This window comes from Pseudophryne corroboree, chromosome 4 (assembly GCF_028390025.1).
Source record: "Pseudophryne corroboree isolate aPseCor3 chromosome 4, aPseCor3.hap2, whole genome shotgun sequence".
Taxonomy (NCBI): Eukaryota; Metazoa; Chordata; class Amphibia; order Anura; family Myobatrachidae; genus Pseudophryne; species Pseudophryne corroboree.
The window spans coordinates 488265175-488291295 of record NC_086447.1 but is presented as its reverse complement, the minus strand read 5'-3'; the positions used below and the strand labels follow the sequence as shown (position 1 = coordinate 488291295).

Here is a 26121-nt window from a genome sequence, read left to right as displayed (position 1 = left end):
AGGAAAATAAGAGAGAAAGAGGAGAAGGGAGAGAGAGAGAGAAATTGGCCCATAATAACAAGAAGATCAATATAGTTGCGGAGAAACACTTACGCACAAGGGGAAACGATCGCATGCGCCTCGATATCCAGCTCCCGATTATCAGCAATGAGAACCGTTGAAGAGAGTGAACTGGATATGGTCGGCCTGCCTATTTATGCCCCACACACAATACAATTCAATGGTCCCTACAATCTCATTGTTCATTGGACACAGGAATTCGGCTTCGCATTATAACAAAAGGTCATAGGTTGATTCATACAGGTGGGCTGTGACTGCTTCCAACTGTTCAGGTGGGTGGGACACTGAGTTTCCCGCCGCATGACTAAATAAGAACAAATAATACTAAATGGACATAAACTTCTTATGTCCATAACTATTCGCACGAGCGATTAATCCGCTCCAAACCAACACCGGAATATTGCTATTTAAATACTCTTCCGATGGGTACCAAACACCACTGTATGACCCCTGTTAGACCCTTCGTACAATACAAAGAGGGATCTCTCTGTTCAGGAACATGCTATGTTAACTAAACTTTCAGAATCTATCAAAGGGACCATGATCTACAAAATACATTATATAGTGAAAATATGTAACGATTGAGTCGCACGCTACGATCACATAAACTCTACCGTAAATACGCATACCGTGCGCCTGCGGGTGCCCGCGACTGTGAGTATGCGCACGTACGGGAGAGCGCACGCATGCGCAGCACGGACCTGTGTGAGGTGCAAATATGGTAGTGTGCATAGAGATATTTTTCTGACTTTGACAACACTTGGAGGGCTAAGCAGGAGTATGCGTGTGTTTCTGTGTGTGTGTGTGTGTGTGTGTGTGTGTGTGTGTATATGTGTGTGTCCGGCGCTGGAGGGGTAAGCAGGAGTATGCGTGTGTTTCTGTGTACGTGTGTGTCTAGCGCTGGAAGGGGGTGTCCGGCGCTGGACCGCTGGAGGAGGACACAGTGGTGGTGACAGACAGTGTAAGTGTGTGTTTATGTACATAATGTTTGTGTGTATGTCTTCTATGTGTGTGTATATTTTCTATCTGTGTGCATATTTATGTGCGTATGTGTTCAGTGTGTTTGCGTGTAATTGTGTATTTTCTGTGTATGTGTTTCATGTGTGTGTTCTATGTGTGTATATATATACACCCCCTGAAGAAGTCCTCGTGACTAAACGCGTTGGCGTGGTAATTGGACACTGGATGTAACTACATCGCTGCTGACTTGATCCTGTGAGGTCCCGAGAGGGATCGGTTGATGAGCTGTGACCGGCGGACGCTCCACTGGTGCTATCCGGAGGCGCCGTGTGTGTGATAACATCGTGCTGCCTATCTCTTTCTGAGATGTATGTATATGTATACTTCTTTTTATTAAATGCTCACAACTTTTACTGATATCCGCGCTCCTCATTTGTTCTTTTACACACACACACATATATATATATATATATATATATATATATACACACACACACACACACACACACACACACACTGCTCAAAAAAATAAAGGGAACACTAAAATAACACATCCTAGATCTGAATGAATTAAATATTCTTATTAAATACTTTGTTCTTTACATAGTTGAATGTGCTGACAACAAAATCACACAAAAATTATCAATGGAAATCAAATTTATTAACCCATGGAGGTCTGGATTTGGAGTCACACTCAAAATTAAAGTGGAAAAACACACTACAGACTGATCCAACTTTGATGTAATGTCCCTAAAACAAGTCAAAATGAGGCTCAGTATTGTGTGTGGCCTCCACGTGCCTGTATGACCTCCCTACAACGCCGGGCATGTCTCCTGAGGGATCTCCTCCCAGACCTGGACTAAAGCATCCGCCAACTCCTGGACAATGTGGCGTTGGTGGATGGTTTGAGACATGATGTCCCAGATGTGCTCAATTGGATTCAGGTCTGGGGAACGGGCGGGCCAGTCCATGGCATCAATGCCTTCGTCTTGCAGGAACTGCTGACACACTCCAGCCACATGAGGTCTAGCATTGTCTTGCATTAGGAGGAACCCAGAGCCAACCGCACCAGCATATGGTCTCACAAGGGGTCTGAGGATCTCATCTCGGTACCTAATGGCAGTCAGGCTACCTCTGGCGAGCACATGGAGGGCTGTATGGCCCCCCAAAGAAATGCCACCCCACACCATTACTGACCCACTGCCAAACCGGTCATGCTGGAGGATGTTGCAGGCAGCAGAGCGTTCTCCTTGGCGTCTCCAGACTCTGTCACGTCTGTCACATGTGCTCAGTGAGAACCTGCTTTCATCTGTGAAGAGCACAGGGCGCCAGTGGCGAATTTGTCAATCTTGGTGTTCTCTGGCAAATGTCAAACGTCCTGCACGGTGTTGGGCTGTAAGCACAACCCCCACCGGGGGACGTCGGGCCCTCATACCACCCTCATGGAGTCTGTTTCTGATCGTTTGAGTAGACACATGCACATTTGTGGCTTGCTGGAGGTCATTTTGCAGGGCTCTGACAGTGCTCCTACTGTTCCTCCTTGCACAAAGGCGGAGGTAGCGGTCCTGCTGCTGGGTTGTTGCCCTCCTACGGCCTCCTCCACGTCTCCTGATGTACTGGCCTGTCTCCCGGTAGTGCCTCCATGCTCTGGATACTACGCTGACAGACACAGCAAACCTTCTTGGCACAGTTCGCACTGATGTGCCATCCTGGATGAGCTGCGCTACCTGAGCCACTTGTGTGGGTTGTAGACTCCGTCTCATGCTACCACTAGACTGAAAGCACTGCCAGCTTTCAAAAGTGACCAAAACATCAGCCAGAAAGCATAGGAGCTGAGAAGTGGTCTGTGGTCACCACCTGCAGAACAACTCCTTTATTGGGAGTGTCTTGCTAATTGCCTATAATTTCCACCTTTTGTCTATTCCATTTGCACAACAGCATGTGAAATTGATTGTCAATCAGTGTTGCTTCCTAAGTGGACAGTTTGATTTCACAGAAGTGTGATTGACTTGGAGTTACAATGTGTTTAAGTGTTCCCTTTATTTTTTTGAGCAGTGTATATCGAAGTAGCGGCAGACCCGGAAGTTTATATTTATTTTTTTAATTAGCAGACAGCAGCAGCACGTAGGAAGGAGCCCTGGAGGACTCACCGAAGACTGGAGGAGGAGCGGAGACATGCGCACCAGCTGAAGAGACGCGAGGGAGCGAGCTGCAGGACCAGGAGAGGACCAACGCCAGGGAGGAGATGCCTGTCACCAAAGCGACCAGAGCCGTCCGCGCTGAGTGTTGAAGACACCGTAGAAGAGGAGGAGTCCAGCAAGCCGCAGACCGGGGAAGGATATCCAACCTTCAGTGGACCGGGACCCTGCAGCAAGGGAGGAGACTGACCAGTGACTGGAGCACCGGCATCACGGAGGACACCCGCTTACCGGAGCAAGGACCTGCAGAAGGCCCTGGCTGGCTTAAAGAAGACAGAGCGGAACAGCGGGGAGGACGGCACGCATCAGGATCCTGCAGCAGGAGAGAAGATCCCCCTGCGGAGTGCAGCAGACCACACTGAAAAGGGTGCATCCCCGGTGCGGTGCTCTGCATCCCGGGTGGCGCCGAAGACGTGGAGTGTCGGAGGTGGCATAAGTGCCACAGCTTGGGGTGAGAAACCGCTGCAACCCTTCCGCTGCTAAACTCTGCAATTAGTCAATTAAGGGGGTAGGCTCTCCTCACCACAGTGCCCCGCAGGCCTTGTTAATTAAGGGGGTAGGATCCCCTCACTCTATAATGTGAATTTTGGCTCATACCATGTGCTATAATGTGAATTTCGGCTCATAGCGTGTGCTATAATGTGAATTTCGGCTCATAACGGGTGCTATAATGTGAATTTCGGCTCATACCGGGTTCTATAATGTGAATTTTGGCTCATACCATGTGCTATAATGTGAAAAGGGCACCAGTACTGGATAGTATAAGGGGACCTACTACACTGAAGGACACGCCCCCTTTTGAGTGACCACGAAGTGCGCGCATAATTGCAACCTTCACTTTTTCATTCCCTCTTCAAAAATTCCACTTCGACCACTGCACCTACATCTATACATTAGAGATGAGCGGGTTCGGTTCCTCGAGATCCGAACCCCCTCGAACTTCACCTATTTTACACGGTTCCGAGGCAGCCTCGGATCTTCCAGCCTTGCTCGATTAACCGGAATGCGCCCAAACGTCATCATCCCGCTGTCGGATTCTTGAGAGATTCGTATTCTATATAAAGAGCTGCGCGTCGCCGCCATTTTCACTCGTGCATTGGAGATTGAACGGAGAGGACGTGGCTGCGTTCTCTCCCTGAAAAGCTCCGTAATCTGTGCTCAGTGTGCTGCAAATATCTGTGCTCAGTGTGCTGCAAATATCTGTGCTCAGTGTGCTGCAAACATCTGTGCTCAGTGTGCTGAAAATATCTACGTTCTCTGCCTGAAAAGCTCCATACCTGTGCTCAGTGTGCTGCAAATATCTGTGCTCAGTGTGCTTCATTTTGGTGACCAACAGTATATAGTTGTACAGTACATGATTAGGCCATTGCTGTAGTATCTTGCAGCTCAGTGTCACTGCAAGTATCCATTCCATATCTGTGCTGCATTTTGTGAGCAGTATATATAGTATTTTTACAGTGCAGCATTTTGGTGACCAACAGTATATAGTTGTACAGTACATTAGGCCATTGCTGTAGTATCTTGCTGCTCTGTGTCACTGCAAGTATCCATTCCATATCTGTGCTGCATTTTTGTGAGCAGTATATATAGTATTACAGTGCAGCATTTTGGTGACCAACAGTATATAGTTGTACAGTACATTAGGCCATAGCTGTAGTATCTTGCAGCTCTGTGTCACTGCAAGTATCCATTCCATATCTGTGCTGCATTTTTGTGAGCAGTATATATATTATTACAGTGCAGTATTTTGGTGACCAACAGTATATAGTTGTACAGTACATTAGGCCATTGCTGTAGTATCTTGCAGCTCTGTGTCACTGCAAGTATCCATTCCATATCTGTGCTGCATTTTTGTGAGCAATATATATAGTATTACAGTGCAGCATTTTGGTGGCCAACAGTATATAGTTGTGCAGTACAGTAGGCCACTGCTGTATCTTGCAGCTCTGTGTCACTACAAGTATCCATTCCATATCTGTGCTGCATTATTGTGAGCAGTATATAGTAGGACAGTGCAGCATTTTGGTGACCAGCAGTATACCTATATAGTACAGTACAGTAGGCCATTGCTGTATCTTGCAGCTCTGTGTCACTTCTAGTATCCTGATCAGTGCTCAATATCTGCTGCATTGTTATGACCAGTATGTATACTGTACTGTGCGACGTGTGTTATACACCTGGTGATTATACATCCTGTAATCTGTACTGAGCGATGTGTGAGATACACCTGGGGATTATACACCCTATATACTGTACTGTGTGATGTGTGAGATACACCTGGGGATTATACATCCTATATTATTATTATTATTATCCTTTATTTATATGGCGCCATAAGGGTTCTGCAGCACCCAATTACAGAGTACATAAATAATCAAACAGGAAAACAGCAACTTACAGTTGATGACAGTATAGGACAAGTACAGGGTAAATACACAGTTACATCAGCAGATGACACTGGAATAAGTATCAGGTGGCAGAAGACTGCTGGATGTGGTACAGTTGATTATTAAAGTAAGACAAAGGATAAGCACATGAGGGAAGAGGGCCCTGCTCGTGAGAGTTTACAATCTTAAGGGGAGTGGTAGACAGACATGGGTGACACAGATGGGGTACATAGAGAACGTGGACCAGAGGGTTAGCATGAGATTTCGCTGGGTTTGGTGAAGAAGTGGACCCCCAGAAGGCACAAGTCAATACTTAACATTGCAACATTTTACTGGGCTATGCAGGAGAAAATTAAAAATAGGGGAAAATAAAAATAAAAAGAAAGAATCAATAATTTCTACCACTTTCAAAAAGGTCAATGGAAGCTGAAATAATGGACAACTACCACATGGAAGCCAGATACAGTATACCAAACAGTACTTAGCAGAGTTAGTAATGAGTGCTTATGAAATACAGTAACATTTTGTCATAATATTTCAGAAACTGCGTGGCTGGTCTCTTGCACTCTTTTGCTCTAATACACCACCTGGTTTAGGATTTAGATTCAAAAACATTATGTCTCCATAATCCCAAAAACGTCAGTCTTCTTGGAAAGTGGTTTGTTCCTTTATAAGGGAAAGAGAACAAATGTTCTCAAACAATGGTTTCTCAATTTCTTTTTCCTCTGGGAAGAGCTTGTGGATTCGCATGAATATCTGAGCATTTCTGTAATCAGAAAGCAGCGACTTTCTACAAATGTTTACGAATAATTCCAGTGATTTTGTCATTTTCTTCCAGTGATTTGGACCAATAATACCATTGATTAGAACGCATAATTCCAGTGATTTTGTCATTTTCTTACAGTGATTTGGACCAATAATACATTGATTAGAACGAATAATTCCAGTGATTTTGTCATTTTCTTCCAGTGACTTGGACCAATAATACCATTGATTAGAACGAATAATTCCAGTGATTTTGTCATTTTCTTCCAGTGATTTGGAACCAATTATACCACTGATTAGAATGAATAATTCCAGTGATTTTGTCATTTTCTTTCAGTGATTTGGACCAATAATACCATTGATTAGAACGAATAATCCCAGTGATTTTGTCATTTTCTTCCAGTGATTTGGACCAATAATACCATTGATTAGAACAAATAATAACTGTGATATTGAGGTGTTTGTGTCGCTTAGCTTAGCCATCCAGCGACCACAGTGCACCTCTTTTTCTCTTTTCTTTGCATCATGTGCTCTTTGGGGGCCAATTTTTTTAAGTGCCATCCTGTCTGACACTGCAGTGCCACTCCTAGATGGGCCAGGTGTTTGTGCCGCCCTCTTGGGTCGCTTTGCTAAGTCATCCAGCGACCTCGGTGCAAATTTTAGGACTAAAAATAGTATTGTGAGGTGTGAGGTGTTCAGAATAGACTGGAAATGAGTGGAAATTGTGGTTATTGAGGTTAATAATACTATAGGATCAAAATTACCCCCAAATTCTATGATTTAAGCTGTTTTTGAGGGTTTTTTGAAAAAAAACACCCGAATCCAAAACACACCTGAATCCGACAAAAAAAATTTCAGGAAGGTTTTGCCAAAACGCGTCTGAATCCAAAACACGGCCGCGGAACCGAATCCAAAACCAAAACCCGAAAAATTTCCGGTGCACATCTCTACTATACATACACACCCTGACATCTTTATATACAGTGACACCGGTGGTGTGCGCACATACTTTCCTTTTGTCTTTGTTTGTTGTTTTTTTTTTTGGGGGGGGGGGGGGGGGCGGCGCGCCATTATTGATCTTGCCCTGGGCTCCAAAAACCCTAGTTACTCCTCTGATCTCATATCATGGCTTAGCAAATTTAGGGGAATATTTATTGTCAATTTTTTAAAGGTTTGTATTGTATTTAATATTACTGCACATTTAAAATCCTATGGTCATAAACCGCCGGCAAGCTGCTGCTGTGTTTTTGACAAGCTACCACTTTATGTAGTGAAAGTCATCCTCCCTAGAATCTTTTACCTTTTCCAGAACCTGCTGTGTGGGGGATTACACGCTTTCATCACATAATTGGGGACTTTGTCCCACCTTCATTCACAGAGCCCCAGGAAAGACACTCTTTCCAAGAACATGGTATCAATATTTGCAAATACATCACTTTGTGATGTATAAAACAAACGGAATACATATGTACTATTACTGGCGGGCGGGATGCCGGCTGTCAGTATCCCGACAGTGGCATCCCGCCCACCAGAATGTTGACAACGAGGCGAGTGCAAAGAGTCCCCTTGCGGGTTCGGTGGCTTCCTGCGCTCGCCACAGGTTCTATTCCCACTCTAAGGGTATCATGGACACCCACGAGCAGGAATAGCCCCTATGAGCCGGGATTCCGGCTGTCGGGTTTCTGGCATCTGTATCCTGACCGGCAGAATCCCGATAGCCGACAAACTGATTGCCTCCCAAACAGACAATTATAAACATATAATACAAAGACGACGTAACTTATAGGTTTGTGAATGTATTATATTTTGCCGCTTACGGAAAGTCACTTTTCTTTTCCCAATTTTGAGCATATATGGAGTATATTACTAGCTTGCAGAATGCCAAGCTGAAAAAATATTGGATTTGCTGCTCTTCTGCTCAACAGTGAAAAGGGTTGAGGAAGGATTACTGCTGGGAGTGGAGTGGGGCTGTGTAGAACAAGGCAACAGAAATCAGCAGAATACTTCATTATCCCCGATATCTGCACAGAACAGACTTATTGGAAAGGACAAGAGTTCTCCTCTCCTCTCCTGTGTGTCATACCGTAGCATTAGCTGCAGCCATCTCTGGTACACGAGTGAGTAGACTAGGGGAACAGCATATCAAGTCTTACATTTTATAACTTCACCAAATTCCTCTGCATTACCTGCTTTACTTCTTTCTTAACTTTATAATGTTGCAGCTGACTCATTTTGGAGGATCTCTCTGCTTCCTCTGCAAGTAAGCGCACTCGCTGGTCCTTTTCCTGTATGTCCTCCTGCAGCCTGTCCATGTTGGCAGATTTAATGCTATCGAGCTGCTGCCGGCTTCTAGATTCCTGAGAGTGTCTGTGCTCAGCATCATGGAGTAGCTGTTTCTGTGAAACAAAATACAACTGTCAAACAAAGGCTGATTTAGCCTATCCCAACGCTGTTATCTTCAGTATCCGGTCTATAGATCTACACTAAAAAGGTCTACAGTCAATAGGTCGACCACTAATGGTCAACATGCATTAGGTCTACAGGGTCAAAAGGTCGACGTATGCTCAACACGTGTTTTTTTACATTTTTACAACTTTTGCTGCATTTACTTTCCATGTCACAAACCATTACCTTTAGCAACCTTGTGGTGAGCAGAGCGAGCCACCGTGCCTGAAGCGTGGCGAGTGAAGCGAGCCCGTGAGGGGACGCATTTCATCAAATTGACTATCCATGTCACAAACCATCACCATTAGTAACCTTGTGGTGAGTGAACGCATTTCAACAAATTGGGGGAAAAAATGTAAACACACAAAACAACACCCAACATTTGTGTGTGTGTCGACATTATGACCCTGTCAACCTTTCACTATCGACCTTTTGACCCTGTCGGCAGATGTCTGTCGACCTTCTGACCATGTCGACCTAATGACTGTCTATATTTCTAAAGTCTATCTTCTGCATCACAACCGTTATCCTAATGCTTTCAGACTCTCGGGCAATTCATCATTGAATGTATTTTCATAATAAGAAAAGTCTACAACATTTAAAATGAAATAGTTAATTAGCATTATTCACATCATATATATATATATAGCATATCTATCACTAATCTTCCTGTAGCTCTGTAAAGTAAGCAATATAGGACATTGGGGGTCATTCAGACCTGATCGCACGCTAGGATTTTTCGCTGCGCTGCGATCAGATCAGAACTGCGCATGCGTATGCACTGCAATGCGCAGGCGCATCGTACGGTTACAAAGCGGATCGTTGCTGGGCGATGGATTGTACGAAGTATCCATTCGTACAGCCGATCGCAAGACGATTGACAGGAAGAAGGCGTTTGTGGGTGTCAACTGCCCGTTTTCTGGGAGTGGCTGGAAAAACGCAGGCGTGTCCAAGCATTAGCAGGGCGGATGTCTGACGTCAATTCCGGCCCTGGACAGGCTGAAGTGATCGCAGCGGCTGAGTAAGTCCTGGGCTACTCAGAAACTGCACAAAACTTTTTTGTGCCGCTCGGCTGCACATGCGTTCGCACACTTGCAAAGCAAAATTACACTCCCCCATGGGTGGCGACTATCTGCTCGCAGCAGTGCAAAAACACCCTAGCGAGCGATCAGGTCTGAATTAGGCCCATTGAGGCTATTTCAACTGTATATAAGTGTATTATAGATAAACAATAAGAAATAGTGATTGCTCACAAGAGCCTACAGTTGTAGAAAAAAGTGGATCAAAACACAAACATAAAGTCGTGTCATCCCATTAAACAAACCTGGTCATGCACAAATATATTTCAGTGAATTAATCTCATGATGCTCTACTAATACCCAGGGCATACATCTTGGCGATGAGCCCAGGGGAGTAACTATAACTTTATGGACCCCACAGCAACATTTTGAAGGGGCCACTGCCCCCAATGCTTCTAGATAGACATCTCTCTCTCTCTCTCTCTGCAGCAGCTGTTCATGTTATGCCCCATAGTACTGCATTAATTCACATTATGCCACATAGTGCCCCAATTTTCCACATTATGCCATGCAGAGCAGTGAGTGACAGGAAGTCCCATTCCTCCCCCACCGCGAGTCTGTCCCGCGAAAATTGGGACAGTTGAAATGTATGATATTATGCATACAGTGCTCCCAGTAACGCACTACAGCCAGTATGTACTTCTGGGCAATTGTAGACATTAGGGCCCCCCTGTCTTAAATACCCCGGGCCCCCGAAGCCTTAATCCAGCTCTGATACAACATATGTTTCAAGGTGTTTGTATCATCTTCTGTAGATAATGTTTATTTTCAGAATTACGTATCTCAGAGCTTGTTATGGTCTGAGAGCCTCTCATGTCAGACTTACAGGTTTTAACTGGTATAATTTCTATATAACATCTGCCCTACTTCCCGGGAAACTTAGCAGGTCCCACATACAGTGCATCCAGAAAGTATTCACAGTGCTTCACTTTTCCTACATTTTGTTATGTTACAGCCTTATTCCAAAATGGAATAAATTATTTTTTTCCCTCAAAATTCTACACAGAATACCCCATAATGACAACGTGAAAAAAGTTTTTTTATATTTTTGAAAATGTATTAAAAATAAAAAACTAAGAAATCACATACACATAAGTATTCACAGCCTTTGCTCAATACTTTGTCGATGCACCTTTGGCAGTAATTACAGTCTCAAGTCTTTTTGAATATGATGCCACAAGCTTGGCACACCTATCTTTGGGCGGTTTCGCCTATTCCTTTTTGCAGCACCTCTCAAGCTCCAACAGGTTGGATGGGAAGCCTCGGTGCACAGCCATTTTCAGATCTCTCCAGAGATGTTCAATCAGATTCAAGTCTGGGCTCTGGCTGGGCCATTCAAGGACATTCACAGAGTTGTCTTGAAACCACTCCTTTGATATCTTGCCTGTGTGCTTAGGGTCGTTGTCCTGCTAAAAGATGAACCGTCGCCCGAGTCTGAGGTCAAGAGTGCTCTGGAGCAGATTTTCCTCCAGGATGTCTCTGTACATTGCTGCATTCATCTTTCCCTCTATCCTGACTAGTTTCCCAGTTCCTGCCGCTGAAAAACATCCCCACAGCGTAATGCTGCCACCACCATGCTTCACTGTAGGGATGGTATTGGCCTGGTGATGAGCGGTGCCTGGTTTCCTCCAAATATGATGCCTGACATTCACGCAAAAAGTTCAATCTTTGTTTTTTTTTTTTTAATACTTTATTGGACAACTGTACAACAATTATATACATTAATATATGGTGCATTGACACATTGGCACCCTGGTCGTCAATCTGTCGGCCTAAACAGTGTTTTACAGAAAGGAGAAGTAAACGCAAGGGTTAATCATGTAAACAGGGTTATGGCGTGTCTTGTGGGAATCCTATTAAAAGGGTGGATGTCCCTGATCTAACACCTCAAGGTTATACCATGTTGTGTGCATCACTGCTTGACGCAATGGGATCTTAACAGGGGCATCTAGCATCTGAATGTATGGGAGCCATATTTCAAAGAATCCCTTTATTTTGTTTTCTTTGTCAAGTATCATTTCCAGCCACTCCATGTGGAATAAGTATGATAGTCGTGGCAGGAATAGAGCTAGTGACAGGGAGTCTGTAGCTATCCATTGCGATAGTATTGTTTTCTTGCCCGCTGCTGCTATTTTGGTCAATAATGATTGTTGGCCATTCGGCATCTTAGAAACAGGTGATATCGGGTATATATCCCAAATGACCCACTCCGGGGTAGTGTCTAAAGTGAGGTGTAATCTGTCTTTAATGAAGGTCTGTATTATGTCCCAGAATTTGCGTACCTCTAGGCAGTCCCACAAACAATGGTATATGTCGGCTTCTATCATGCCGCATTTAAAACATTTAGAATCTGTTGCCGCCCCCATTTGGTACCTTAGTTTCGGTGTGATGTAGGATCGGTGTAGAATTTGGTAATTCATCTCAGCATAAGATGCTGAGATGAGGGTTTTATTGATCTTGTTAAACGCTTTAAGCATAGTGGAGATAGAGATGGTTGGGAAGTCTGGCTTCCACTTTACTAATCCCGTTTGGGTGGCTTCCCAATCTATAGGTTTTTTAATAAACGTGTAAAGCAATGCTGTGGAGGGGTGTATCCTAGGCATTGATTGTAAAGTGATGTCTAAAGTGTTGGTCCTATCTTCTGTGGACATTACGGCTAAGGATTTGTTGATGTAACTACGAATTTGGAAATATATAAATAATGGTATTTTGATATTTGGTAGAATTTCGCAAAGATTAGAGTATGTGCAGGTCTGATGGGTATCTTTACATATCAGCTGATAAAGCATTCTGGTACCTTGGTTCGACAGGGCGGTCAAGGTGGTATGTGCAGCAGTTCCCCTAAGATCTGGGTTATGGGCCAAAGGAAGAAAGGGCGTGATATAGCTGGAGATACCCATTCTAGAACGTGACTGCCTCCAAGCCGCGCAAGTCGAGGTCAATAGTATGTTGTTTTGAACCAGTTGGGGGAAAGCCGACGGATGTGTATGCAGTAGGCTGATCAAGGAAAGCTCAGGGGAGAAGGCCTGTTCCAGGCCAGTGTTGGCAAAGATCTCAGTCTCGTGAATCCAATCGACAGCATAGCGGTAGTTCGCAGCCAGCATATAGCTCCTAATGCAAGGTAGATTAACGCCCCCCAATTTCTGTGACTGGCTCAGTTTAAATAATGAGATCCTGGGTTTTTTATGTGCCCATATAAATTCACTAAAAGCTTTATTTATGGTCTTTATATCTGTGTCTGATATCAATAAAGGCAACATTTGGATGGGGTATAACAACCTCGGGAAGGATATCATTTTGATCAGCTGGCAGCGTCCTAAGTATGAAAGTGGTAGATGTTTCCATGCCTGGAAATCGGATAAAGTACGTGCGATTACTCGTGGGATGTTACTTCTGTACAGGTCAGATGGGTGAACAGGTATCTGGAGCCCCAAATATGTGATTGTTTGGTGCGCCCAGCGGAACGGGAATTGAGAGTTCCAGCCGTGCTTAGCATTTGGGTGTAACGCCAAAGCTTCTGTCTTGGATCTGTTAATTTTAAACCCCGAGATCGACTCAAAAGTTGTCAACATTGACAGCAGACCTGGAAACGCGACTTGGGGGTTTGAAAAATATAATAATAAGTCATCTGCGTAAGCTGTGACCTTAAAGATCTCTGTCATCTATTCCTATTCCCCGCCATTCTGGTCTTAGGTGACAATGTCTAAGGAATGGGTCTAATGCTAAGTCAAAAAGAAGTGGGGACATGGGACACCCCTGCCTTGTGCCTCTGTGTAATGTAAATGTATCTGTGTTCAGCCCATTTACTGTGAGGAATGCTGAGGGTGTGTCGTATATGGTACGAAATAATTTGATAAAGTCGGTACCAAATCGTTGCCAGTGTAGTATCCTCAGCAGGTGAGACCATGATACGCGATCAAACGCTTTATCAGCGTCACAGCTCACTAGCAAGGATGTCCCACCTGGTTTCTGGGCCGCTATAGTCAGGGCCGCGACTACTTGTCTTATGTTGTGTACTGACGTTCTCCCCTTCACGAAACCTGTCTGAGATGAATGTAAAATCGAGGGTAATATTGTTTGCAACCTATGTGCCATGAGTGTTGTTAAGATTTTAAAATCTTGATTTAGGAGAGATATTGGACGGTATGATTGAACTAGGGTAGGGTCTTTCCCGGGTTTTGGTAATACTATTACACGGGCATGGTTGAAAGTGGGGGGGGCCGCCTTTCCAGCCAAAATGGAATTAAGTAAGTTCAGGAGGTGTGGCGTGATATGGGGTAGTAGCAGTTTGTAATACTCTGCACTCAGTCCGTCTGGGCCTGGGGATTTACCATTAGTCAATTGTTTGATGACCGTTATTAGTTCTAATTCAGTAATAGGGGTCATAAGAGAGTCCCGGTCCTCATCTGTCAGTGTGGGAGACCCTGCCGACCGCAAGAAATTCATGCCGCTGACGGGGTCATCTGTTGGGGCCGTATATAGTTCCTTGTAATAATTCAGGAAGGAATCAGCAATGGTTGTTGGGTTAGAGGACATCTGGTTTTCTGATTGGAGGGTTAGAATGTGCGAGGTAGGGCGCTGGCTGCGAACTACATTCGCCAAGAGCTTGCCTGCTTTATTTCCCCATCTGAAGTATTTGTGTTTTTGAAAGTCTAAAGCATATTGTGCCCTCTCCGTACAGAGGTTGTCATAAGAATGTTTTGTTTCAGTATAAATTCTGCGATTGTCCTCTGTCGGTGAGGTCAATAACGCTGCATAGGAATTTGTCAATGCCAGACCGAGATCACGGAACCGTTGGTTTAGTCGTTTGCGCTTTGCGGCCACATATGCAATGATGTAACCCCGTATCACCGGCTTGGATGCAGACCAGAAGAGATTAATGTCATCGATGTGTTGTGCATTATCATTGGCATAGTTAAGGAAGTTAGCTTCCAGATATAATTTAAAGTCAGGGGAGGTATATAAATGTGAAGGGAATCTCCAGTTAAAGGAGGTCTGCTTAGGGGCTTCTAGTTTAAGTGTAAACCATGTGGGTGCGTGATCGGAAATGGCAATATTTTCTACTTTAGAATCACATATCCTGGATAACAATCCCGCCGGGAGTAGCCAATAATCTATCCTGGTCGATGTGGCGTGTGGATGCGAGTAGAATGTGTATTCCCGACTAACCGGGTGTTGGTGTCGCCATGGGTCTATGAGGTGTAGGGATGATATTAAGAATTGCAGAGAGGCCGGTATCATGTAGTTCTGTCTACTAGGAGTACCTGATCTGTCCAGGGATGGTTGTAGTGTGGAATTAAAATCGCCCCCAATGATCAAACTACCCTCGGCCCATTCTTGTAGTCGGACATAAATGTTTGAGAAGAAGGCGTTGTGATCTGAGTTTGGTGCATATATGTTCGCTAGGGTGTAGCATTCCCCTTCTATCCGCACTTTGAGAAATAAGAATCGACCCTCTTCATCTTCCAGGTTGTCTAGTATGTTATAGCTATTAGCTAAGGGATTTGTGGAATATAATTACTACTCCTCTTTTCTTAGAGGTAAAGGATGCTGCATGAAAACTCTGGATCCAATTATCTCTAAGCACATTGGGGTCCCCCGATTTCCAATGAGTTTCTTGTAACATTGCTACATCAGGTCTTAAACGTTTAAGGTGTTGTAACTTGTAATATCTTTTTTCGTTTAATTGGAGTGTTGAGACCCTCCACGTTCCATGTAAGGAATTTTAACTTCGTCTTAGTTACTAAAGAGGCAGCCATAGGGAGACTAGTTCTAGCCTATACCTATCCTGTCAGACATATGAAATAGTAATATGATATATCGTAGGGCTCCCCATGTCCCAGCCAGTGGGGAAACCTGATCATCAATAGGGGTGTTAACAATGTGCCATAACAACAACTTTAAGAATATCTGTAACCAGTTTGATACAGTAAGTCCATTTTCCAATTTTTTTTGAACCCATAACAGTGGTCTAAACGACCCAGTAAAACCTAGTAATAACATTTCGATTAGATGAGGGGGGGGAGGGAAGGGGAGAGGGAGGGGGGGGATGGATGAGTGGGAGAGGTAGGGGTAGAAAGATAAACAAAACGGGAAAGGGGAGAAGGGGCGAAAGGGCCCCACATTTGTCAATGCCTCGAACACATAGTACTGTGAGTATCAAGACATAGAGAGTAACATTAATTAGCCATACATTACCGAACACGATCTCCATAAGGGAGGTGGTATATGTATTAAATCTATGGTGAAGTTCGATATCAGCCTCTGTCTTTGGAGGCAGGCAAGGAGTGGTGTCGTAAGGATTCCGCAAAGTTCTTTGCTTCTGATGATGTATCAAATAGATATGTCTTGCCGGTATGTTGAACGCGGAGCTTCGCCGGGTAGAGTAGGGCGAATCGAATGCCCTCGTCGAACAGGATCTTGCAGGTGGTGGAGAATTCCCTCCTCTTCATGGCCACGTTATAAGAGAAGTCCTGAAACAAAAGCAGCTTTTCTCCATGAAAGGAGAGCTCTCGGGCTTTGCGGTATGCGTCCATCACTTTTACTTTATCCGGATAGTTGAGGAACTTGAATATTACCGGTCTAGGTCTTCGGCGGTCTGTCTGAAGGTCAGGGCCAATTCGGTGTGCCCGCTCAATCGCTAAGGACTCTCCATCTGCCAGGCAGCCCAGTTCAAGGGGCAGCCAGGAAGATACCTAAGCCATCAATTCTTTGGGTCTGACTGATTCCGGTAAGCCAATCATACGAAGATTGTTTCGACGGTTGCGATTTTCCAAATCTTCTAGCTTTTCCTGTATCGCGGATATGGTAGACGTTTGTGAGTCAACGACGGAACGGGTGGCAGTCAGATCGTCTTCCAAGTTTGAGACCCGCTGCTCGACTTCATCCAGTCGTGAGCTATGTTCTTTTAACTGTGTCATGGTGGAATCGATAGAATCTTTCAGTCCTGCAAGCTTCTTGTCTAGTAGCGGTGAAAGTATGTCAGAGATTTCCTGTGCCCTGGCTACTGCGTCTGTATTGTATCTAGCGGGGTCTGGTATGCCATCCAAGACGTTGGTGTTAGGGGATGAGGGTGGTGAGTTAATAGAGACCGAGGCGGATGCTCTAGTGTCTTTGGTTTTTGCCGGTGCAGAGCCCCGTCCTCCTCTTTGGGGTTTGGCTACGTATTTATCCATAAGAGCGTGGTGTTAGCATGATGCAAAAAATAATGTGGTTTCAGAAAACCTGCCCTGCAGGGAGGAGATGTGAGTGCGTAACCACTGTGAGTGGTGTGTTAGATCACTGTTGTCAGTGTCCAGATGGTGCTGCTGGAGCTGTATAATGTAGCCTGTGTGTGAGGCTCTTGGCAGGGGGGGTAGGGGACAGAATGGTAGTGTGGAACCTGGTCTGCTGTGCTGCAGAGTGTTGTCTAATCTGCAGACCTCTTCCCCTGCTGTTGTGGGGTCTCTGGAGCCTGGTGCACTTAGTTTGTGGGTCAGGTAGCCCGTTGTTTATATGGCTACTGTGAGCTGAATGGCTGTGTGAGGTCTGTGCAGTGTCTCTGCTGACAAGTATCCTCTGGTTGTAAGCCGCAGGGGTTTAATTTGATGCGCGCGGGCCTCTGGTAATGGTGGCGGTGCGGGGGGCCTGATGTGGCTCACTCACCCGTCTCTAGGCCGTGTCTCCAGTTCCGACAGGCACCCGCGACGCTGTTTTCCCCGCCGTTAGCCTCCACGTCACGGCTCTTGTAGGTGCAGGGGGCCAGGATTGCCCAGCAGCGGCGTCCGTCTCGGACGGGGAGCAGGGAGTAGAGAGCCAGGCCGATGAGGTAAGGACGCCCGTCCGCATCCAATATGGCGGCCACTGGCAGCGTGCGCCACAGCTGGCGCTCGAACTCCGGGGAGAGAGGCGGTGGAGAGCCGGGGATACTTTCCCCCCTTGCCCACCACTATCTCCGCTGGCCCCTGGTGTAAATATGGGGCTCAGGTCTCTGTATTCCGCCCGTAGAGTGTTACTTGGGCGGCAGGGAACGGAGAGCTCTTTTAAAATGCGGCCGATATTGGGTCCGCCCACCGGAAGTCTTCAATCTTTGTTTTAACAGACCAGAGAATTTTGTTTCTCATGGTCTGCGAGTCCTTCAGGTGCATTTTGGCAAACTCCAGGCGGGCTGCCATGTGCTTTTTACTAAGGAGTGGCTTCCGTCTGGCCACTCTACCATACAGGCCTGATTGGTGGATTTCTGCAAAGATGGTTGTCCTTCTGGAAGGTTCTCCTCTCTCCACAGAGGAATGCTATAGCTCTGACAGAGTGACCATTGGGTTCTTGGTCACCTCCCCGACTAGGGCCCTTCTCCCCCGATCGCTCAGTTTAGACGGCCGGCCAACTTTTGGAAGAATCCTGGTGGTTCCGAACTTCTTCCATTTACAGATGATGGAGGCCACTGTGCTCATTGGGAGCTTCAAAGCAGCAGATATTTTTCTGTACCCTTCCCCAGATTTGTGCCTTAAGATAATCATGTCTCGGAGGTCTACAAGCAATTCCTTTGACTTCATGCTTGGTTTGTGCTCAGACATGCACTGTCAAGTGTGGGACTGTATGTAGACAGGTGTGTGCCTTTCCAAATAATGTCTAATCAGCTGAATTTACGACACGTTGACTCTAATCAAGCTGTAGGAACATCTCTGGGATGATCAGTGGAAACAGGATGCACCTGAGCTCAATTTTGAGCTTCATGGCAAAGGCTGTGAATACTTATGCACATGTGATTTCTTATTTTTTGATTTTTAAAAAATTTGCAAAAATCACAAAAAAAAAAAAATTCACGTTGTCATTATGGGGTATTGCGTGTAAAATGTTGAGGGAGAAAATGAATTTATTCCATTTTGGAATAAGGCTGTAACATAACAAAATGTGGAAAAAGTGAAGCACTGTGAATACTTTCCGGATGCACTGTACTGTAAATAGTGTTTTAAATGGAAAGTGCTAGAGAAGAAGGATAATGGCACATAAAACAAGTTTGTGTTTATGTATTGGATACATAAATAGGCAATTATAGTGAAATATGCTAAACATTAGAGAAGCAAATACTAGTGGTATTGTATTTAAAGCAGTATAGGTAGTCATTCCGAGTTATTCGCTCGGTAATTTTCTTCGCATCGCAGCGATTTTCCGCTAATTGCGCATGCGCAATGTTCGCACTGCGACTGCGCCAAGTAAATTTGCTAAGAAGTTTGGTATTTTACTCATGGCATTACGAGGTTTTTTCTTCGTTCTGGTGATCGTAATGTGATTGACAGGAAGTCGGTGTTTCTGGGCGGAAACTGGCCGTTTTATGGGTGTGTGTGAAAAACGCTGCAGTTTCTGGGAAAAACGCTGGAGTGGCTGGAGAAACGGGGGAGTGCCTGGGCGAACGCTGGGTCTGTTTGTGACGTCAAACCAGGAACGAAACTGACTGAACTGATCGCGGCAGAGTAAGTCTCGAGCTACTCAGAAACTGCAAAGAAATTTCTATTCGCAATTTTGAGAATCTTTCGTTCGCAATTTTGCTAAGCTAAGATACACTCCCAGAGGGCGGCGGCTTAGCGTGTGCAATGCTGCTAAAAGCAGCTTGCGAGCGAACAACTCGGAATGAGGGCCATAGTTAGATAGGTCTAGAGTCCTTGCTATGCATTTCAGGGACCTGTATGTAACACATGGTGCATTGTGCAAATAGGGGATATTTATACTGGTCACCGCTTCTGTATCATTGATGTATGCTCACATTACTGCCTCTATTGAAGACACCCTTGTCCAGTCTTCCAGCTATAACTTGCACCATAGAGAACCCCAGTACTCCCTTTTATTGAGTGATTGTTTATGTTCCATTTGTACCGTTTTTTTCCCCTTGGACAATCAGGTTTTGCCAACCAGATTTTCAGACCTCCATTTAACAGCATACAAAGACAGATAGGTTGGCATTTAAATTATCTTGATGTTTATACTTACTTCATTTTTCAGCAGTGCGATTAGTGAGTTATCATATGCTATTCAATCAAATCTACACTTATGACCGAAGAGGCAGGGCTGGTTTGCAACACGGTGTACTAATTCAGTTCAGTGGGGCTAATACACCCCACGCTGTTCTGGATGCAGCATGGATGGTGTAATAGTTAGCATTACTGCCTCACAGCACTGAGGTCAGGTGTTTGATTCCCACCATGGCCCTAACTGTGTGGAGTTTATATATTCTCTCCATGTTTGCAAGAGTTTCCTCAAGGTACTCTGAATATATTGGTAGGTTATTTGGCTCCCAACAAAATGAACCCTACCATGAATGTGTGTGTGTGTGTGTGGTAGGGAATATAGATTGTAAGCTCCACGGGGGCAGGGACTGATGTGAATGCCAAATATTCTCTGTAAAGCACTGCGGAATATGTGTGCGCTATATAAATGACTGATAATAAATAAGTACAAATTGGCCTGTTTGGAGGAATATCATTTACATCAAGTATAGGGCAGGTGGTGTGTACATATACAGTAGATGTGATCTTATCTCATACAACTCCGTACATGGGAGAAAATACACAATTGTCTGTGCACACTTCTTTTTTTGAGTACAAATTTGCTTCCAACTCTGCATCAGACAGTAAGTTCTTGCAGGAACTACATCCTTCTTACTTCTCTCTATGTAACTCGGATGTCTATCTGTGCTCAGTGGTTTGGAGTTTCTTATTTTTATTTAATTTGTTTCACACAGCTCTCCGGGATTTAAAGAATATAAGAATCACGTCAGTAAATGAAAACCCAGTTCAAGTAAAGCAGGGAGTGGAACTCGCTTACCTGTCTATTCAGTTGCTCTCTTACTTTGCTGACCTCAGCCTGTGTTCTGGTTAGAGCCGCTGTTGCAACCATGAGTTGCTGGCGTAATAAGACCACCTGTTGCTCTACTGTCATCTGAAGCTTCACGCCTTCCTTTTTGTTCTGAGCAGCATCCTGATCATGAGAATATTGCACATAAAACGGCAAAACAGATTAGAACAGCAAGCTGGAAACAGGGTCATTATGCAGGTGCAAACGCGGATTGGCCAGCAGGAGGTTTGAAAGTGTGTTAGAGGGGTTGCCATCTTCATGGTGGGAGCAGAGGCAGACATATTAGTAGCCACCTGCGATTTTAGTCCACTCATGTTCCGCCTTTCCCAAGACTTTCCACCCCCACCTCTAAAATCTCCCATGGATCATTCCTTGTAGACCACAGAATCTGGTTAAGAATCTTTGCAGAAAATGTAAATAATCAGTGGTCTCATTTTGGAAGTGTCGCAACAAAAGCAGTTATGGGCTCTTAAAAGAAATTGTCAGGACAGGCATAGTCAGATACAATCGCAACATTGTCTTTGCCTGCAGCAATTGTTACACTTTCCCCAGACACGGATGGGGGAACAACTCAGTGACTGGTGGCAAAGTGTATTCATTTACTTGCTTACTATTCTAGGTGAGATGATGGGTGGTCTTCAGGTTGCCGGCTGTCGGGATCCTGGCGCACAGTATACCAGCGCCGGAATCCCGACAGCCAGCATACACTTTTTCTCCCTCTTGGGGGTCCACGACCCCCCTGGAGCGAGAATAGATAGCGTGGCGCGCGTAGCGTGGCAAGCGCAGCGGGTACGGCGGTCGGACTTCCGGCGCCGGTATGCTGGTCGGCGGGAGCCCGGCCACCCGGCATACCCTACTACACACGAGATGATTACATAGAGCATTTCCTATTACAAGATGAGAACAAGCAAGCACCTGCAATGAACCAATTGATCTGAGCTTCTTGCCATTTTTGTGTATCATAATTCTGAGAGGCATGTATGGGATCAGCAGCTGGAGGGCGTGCTAGTTCTTGTAGTGTCATTTGGAGGATCTTGGGGTGCCTCCAGGTGAGTTTGCTCTAAATTTAGAAATATAGAAATGCATGTGCTATTATGTAGCAATACACAAATGTATGACCTGAAGCGGGTACTAATATCGGGTGATCTTCAGTATGCCGACTGACGGGATCCCGGCGCACAGTATACCGGCGCCGGGATCCCGACAGCCGGCATACCGACACTTATTCTCCCTCGTGGGGGTCCGCGACCCCCCTGGAGGGAGAATAAAATAGTGTGGCGCGCGTAGCGCGCCACCGTGCCCGTAGCGTGGCGAGCGCAGCGAGCCCGCAAGGGGCTCATTTGCGCTCGCCACACTGTCGGTAAGCCGGCGGTCGGGCTCCCGGCGCCGGTATGCTGGTCGCCCGGAGCCCGACCGCCGGCATATCGTAGTGAACCCCTAATATCATGAAGTGTTAGGATCACCATACCAGAGACAACCTGAAGTGGCTGGTGGCTTAATCACATCTTTCCTGAAGTGGCCGGTGGCTTAATCACATCTTTCCTGAAGTGGCTGGTGGCTTAATCACATCTTTCCTGAAGTGGCTGGTGGCTTAATCACATCTTTCCTGAAGTGGCTGGTGGCTCAATCACATCTTTCCTGAAGTGGCTGGTGGCTTAATCACATCTTTCCTGAAGTGGCTGGTGGCTTAATCACATCTTTCCTGAAGTGGTTGGTGGCTTAATCACATCTTTCCTGAAGTGGCTGGTGGCTTAATCACATGTTTCCTGAAGTGGCTGGTGGCTTAATCACATGTTTCCTGAAGTGGCTGGTGGCTTAATCACATCTTTGCAAATATATGCACACTAAATGACCTGATTCAGTAAGGATTGCAGATTCTGCTAAGTAGCAAAATTTGCAATCCTTTGGATCGCATGCTGGGGGCCGCCCATCGCAGGGCAAGGCTGTCCAGCATGCTAACCGCCGAACCCCCCACCACCGATCACGCTGAAATTGCGTCGCACTGCAATTTCAGCGTGATTGCTAAAAATGGGGTAGCCTCCTGCCGGTGCAGCCTTGCTGCACCCACAGGAGGCCCACCGCCATTTCAGTGATCGCACCGGCTGCGTATGAGATCACGCAGCCACCCCGATCATGCCCCATCATGCCCACTGCTTGCGCCACCACACCCCCATTTTTATACCACACTCCTGCAATGCTCTGTCTCCGCCTTGGAAATGGAGCATTGCCCCCCACCCCATGAACACCTGTGCCTGATTGACAGACATGCGGACACATACGCAGGACGGGCACATGCGCGGGATGAGCCCTGCGCATGCGCTCGCCGGGCCAACGCAATAATTCTAGTTGGATCACGACTTGCGATCCAACCTGAATTAAGCCCAATATCTCTGCATGTCTATTATTATTAGTATGTAAGCATGTAATAATAATGAGCAGCTTGCCTTTTTTCTGTACCTCTTGGTTAGATGCAGAAGGCTGCATAAAATGTGACCTAAATTATGTGACATTACATTTTCAGTGAGTGTGCAGTAGATGTTATAATGGTAAGGGGGCACTGTAATGTGGCATAATATGAACTAGAGGGCACTGTAATGTGTCATAATCTGATCTGCTCATTGTAATGTGGAGGATACTATAATGTTACATAATAAGAACTGGGGCACTTTAATGTGGCACAACATAAAATATACGTACTGTAGTATGACATAGTGTGGCATAATGTGTACTGGCGCAGCCCTACAATGTGACATCATGTAAACTAGGGAACTAAGATGGTTCATAATCTAAACTATGGGGCATAATATTAACTAGAGCACTACTATGGCTAGGGAAATTAACTAGTGCACTATTATGGGGCATAAAAGTAATAACTGCTGTGGAGAGATATCTCTCAAGAAGCATTTGTACAGGGGCCCCTGCAATATGCTGCTATGTAGCCTACAGAGTTCTGGTTATACCCATGCATATTCTTGTTATATGCAAGTTTCTGTGATGCAACTTTTGATACAGTGTGGAATGGTTTAATGGGAAGATTAGACCTTATAAGCTTCCCAGTGACAGTTACCTGTTACTTTAAAGTAGAGATGAGTGGTCTGGATTCCAAGGAATCCAAACCGCTCAAAACACCGGGGATTCAAGTCCACCTGAGCCATGGTTCGGGTGGTCCCACAAGACTTGGATCCCACTTTGAGGCAGAATGTCATCCGGTGTTGGATTCTTGCAGGATTTGGATTCTATACAAGGCAATGCGGCTGGGACTCTGCGCCATTTAATTTTGATGCACGCTGCTGAATGCTGCACTGTACTCTGCTGTACTGGCTATGCTGAGACCCCATACTCACAACTCACAAGTGGCTCTGCTCTCCAAAGTGACTGTGAGGGGGCATGCTGCATACTTCTGTATGCTGCGCTGTACTCTGCTGTATTGGCTGTGCTGTGTCCAGACTCACAAGTGGCTGTGTTCTGTATAGTGACTGTGTATAGGAGCATGCTGCTGTATGCTGTGCTGTACTCTGCTGTAAATTGTACTTTTTGGTGCGCCATATCTTAGTGCGCTTTGTTCACGTGCATCTATACGCCCTGTGATTCCACACAGTTTGAACTGAGGTGCAAGTTCAACTACAGATTTTTTTTTAAAAAATCAATTGTTTGTACTGTTTGGTGCGTATTACCCTAGTGCACTTTGTTCATGTGCAACTATAAGCCCTGTGATCCAGTTTGAACCGAGCTGCAATATCAAAACCGAATAACATATATCTATATATGTATGTATATATATATATATATATATATATATATATATATATGAATTTGTAATGCAGTGGCACTCAGGCAGTCTGAATAAGGATATAAAATGCAGCTTTACTGGTCCTATGGCGTTTCGGGGGTTTTACCCCGTCAGGGACAGGCGTTCTCAAAACAGAACAGACATAAAATACATGTGTAACTGGTAGACAATTACACATATGGACTCACCTGTCCGGCGCCGCCATCCACGCCAGAGCCGCAGTGGGAAACTGGTCTCTGGGCAGTGACGTCAACAGACCACGCCGGACAGGCGTTACAGAGGAAGTGACAGCACGTTGCTAGGGGACACCTAAAACAATAACAGACATGAGACATAAGCAATACACGTTAATAATCATATGCAGTGACATCCAACAAACATACAAGTGTTACAAGGGGAAAAATACACAGTAGCTGGTCCTGTTAGCATCATAGGGCATATCGTGTTATGATAGTAAAATGAATTTAATAATATCGAAATTAAACCCTCTTCTTATAATATAAACATAAACATATGGACTAACAGACATGAGGACTAAACAGGCAAGCTAATTAAAAGCAATATAAGCTTAGGTTTTCATTGAGGCCCCCCGGTGATATAGTATTAAGTTTAAATATCCAGCTGCTTTCAAGCTGTAATAGTATCTTATTCCTGTCACCTCCACGTTGGGATAGGGGTAGATGGTCTATGATAATGGCACGCAAGTTAGCAATGTTATGTCGTGCTTGTACACAGTGCCGAGCCACTGCTTGATCACTGGTACCTTTCTCCAAAGCAAGGTTAATGGCACTACGATGCCTCTTTAGTCCTCATGTCTGTTACTCCATATGTTTAAATTATAAGAGGGTTAAATTTCGATATTATTAAATTTGTTTTACTATAATAACACGATATGCCCTATGATGCTAACAGGACCAGCTACTGTGTATTTTTCCCTTTGTAACACTTGTATGTTTGTTGGATGTCACTGCATATGATTATTAACGTGTATTGCTTATGTCTCATGTCTGTTGTTGTTTTAGGTGTCTCCAAGCAATGTTTTTTTTAGTCAATAAAAAAAATCCAAATCCAAAACAAGTCACGGTGGTTTGGTAAGTCCAAAACCATATGACAAATCAGAACCAAATCCAGCAAAAATGGTCCGCCGCACATCTTTATGGGGGGCAGGGCCAGGCTGCCAGTCACCATGCCCTGCCCCCAAAACTGCCAAATAGCATTAACCTATAAGAAAACTTGCCTACTCTCTCACAAGTTCCAGGAAACTCACGATTATTCGGGCCGTCCCCCGCTCTCACAGAAGAGTGGCATGAAATCCCGCATCCCGCCGATTCCTAGCAACATTTGCTTCATTAAGCCCCGCCCCCTCCTCGGACACCCGGAATCCCAGGTACAAGGTTCACTAGGAAGCGGGCTGGATGCGGGAGATCATGCCACTCTTCTGTGAGAGCGGGGGACTGCCTGAATAATCGGGAGTCTCCTGCAACTTGTGGGAGAGTAGGCAAGTGTGCTTATAGGTCAATGCTATTTAGCATTTTTTAAGTGGACACCAATGCTGTAGCTCACTGTCTGGCCTGGCTGAATAAATATTGCATAAGCCAATTCTACAGGAC

General features: G+C 45.2%; 1 protein-coding gene across 4 annotated transcripts in view; it reads right to left on the bottom strand.

Annotated features, from left to right (window-relative positions):
- Positions 1–26121, bottom strand: part of LOC134909816 (uncharacterized) — a 366238-nt gene that overhangs the window by 75234 nt on the left and 264883 nt on the right. For all 4 annotated transcript variants that reach the window (XM_063917096.1, XM_063917098.1, XM_063917097.1 and 1 more), the window contains 2 exons: positions 20692–20844; positions 8557–8766 (listed from right to left, as the gene is read on the bottom strand). In XM_063917096.1, coding sequence (XP_063773166.1) covers positions 8557–8766; positions 20692–20844 — 363 coding nt within the window. The remainder of the gene's footprint in view (positions 1–8556; positions 8767–20691; positions 20845–26121) is intronic.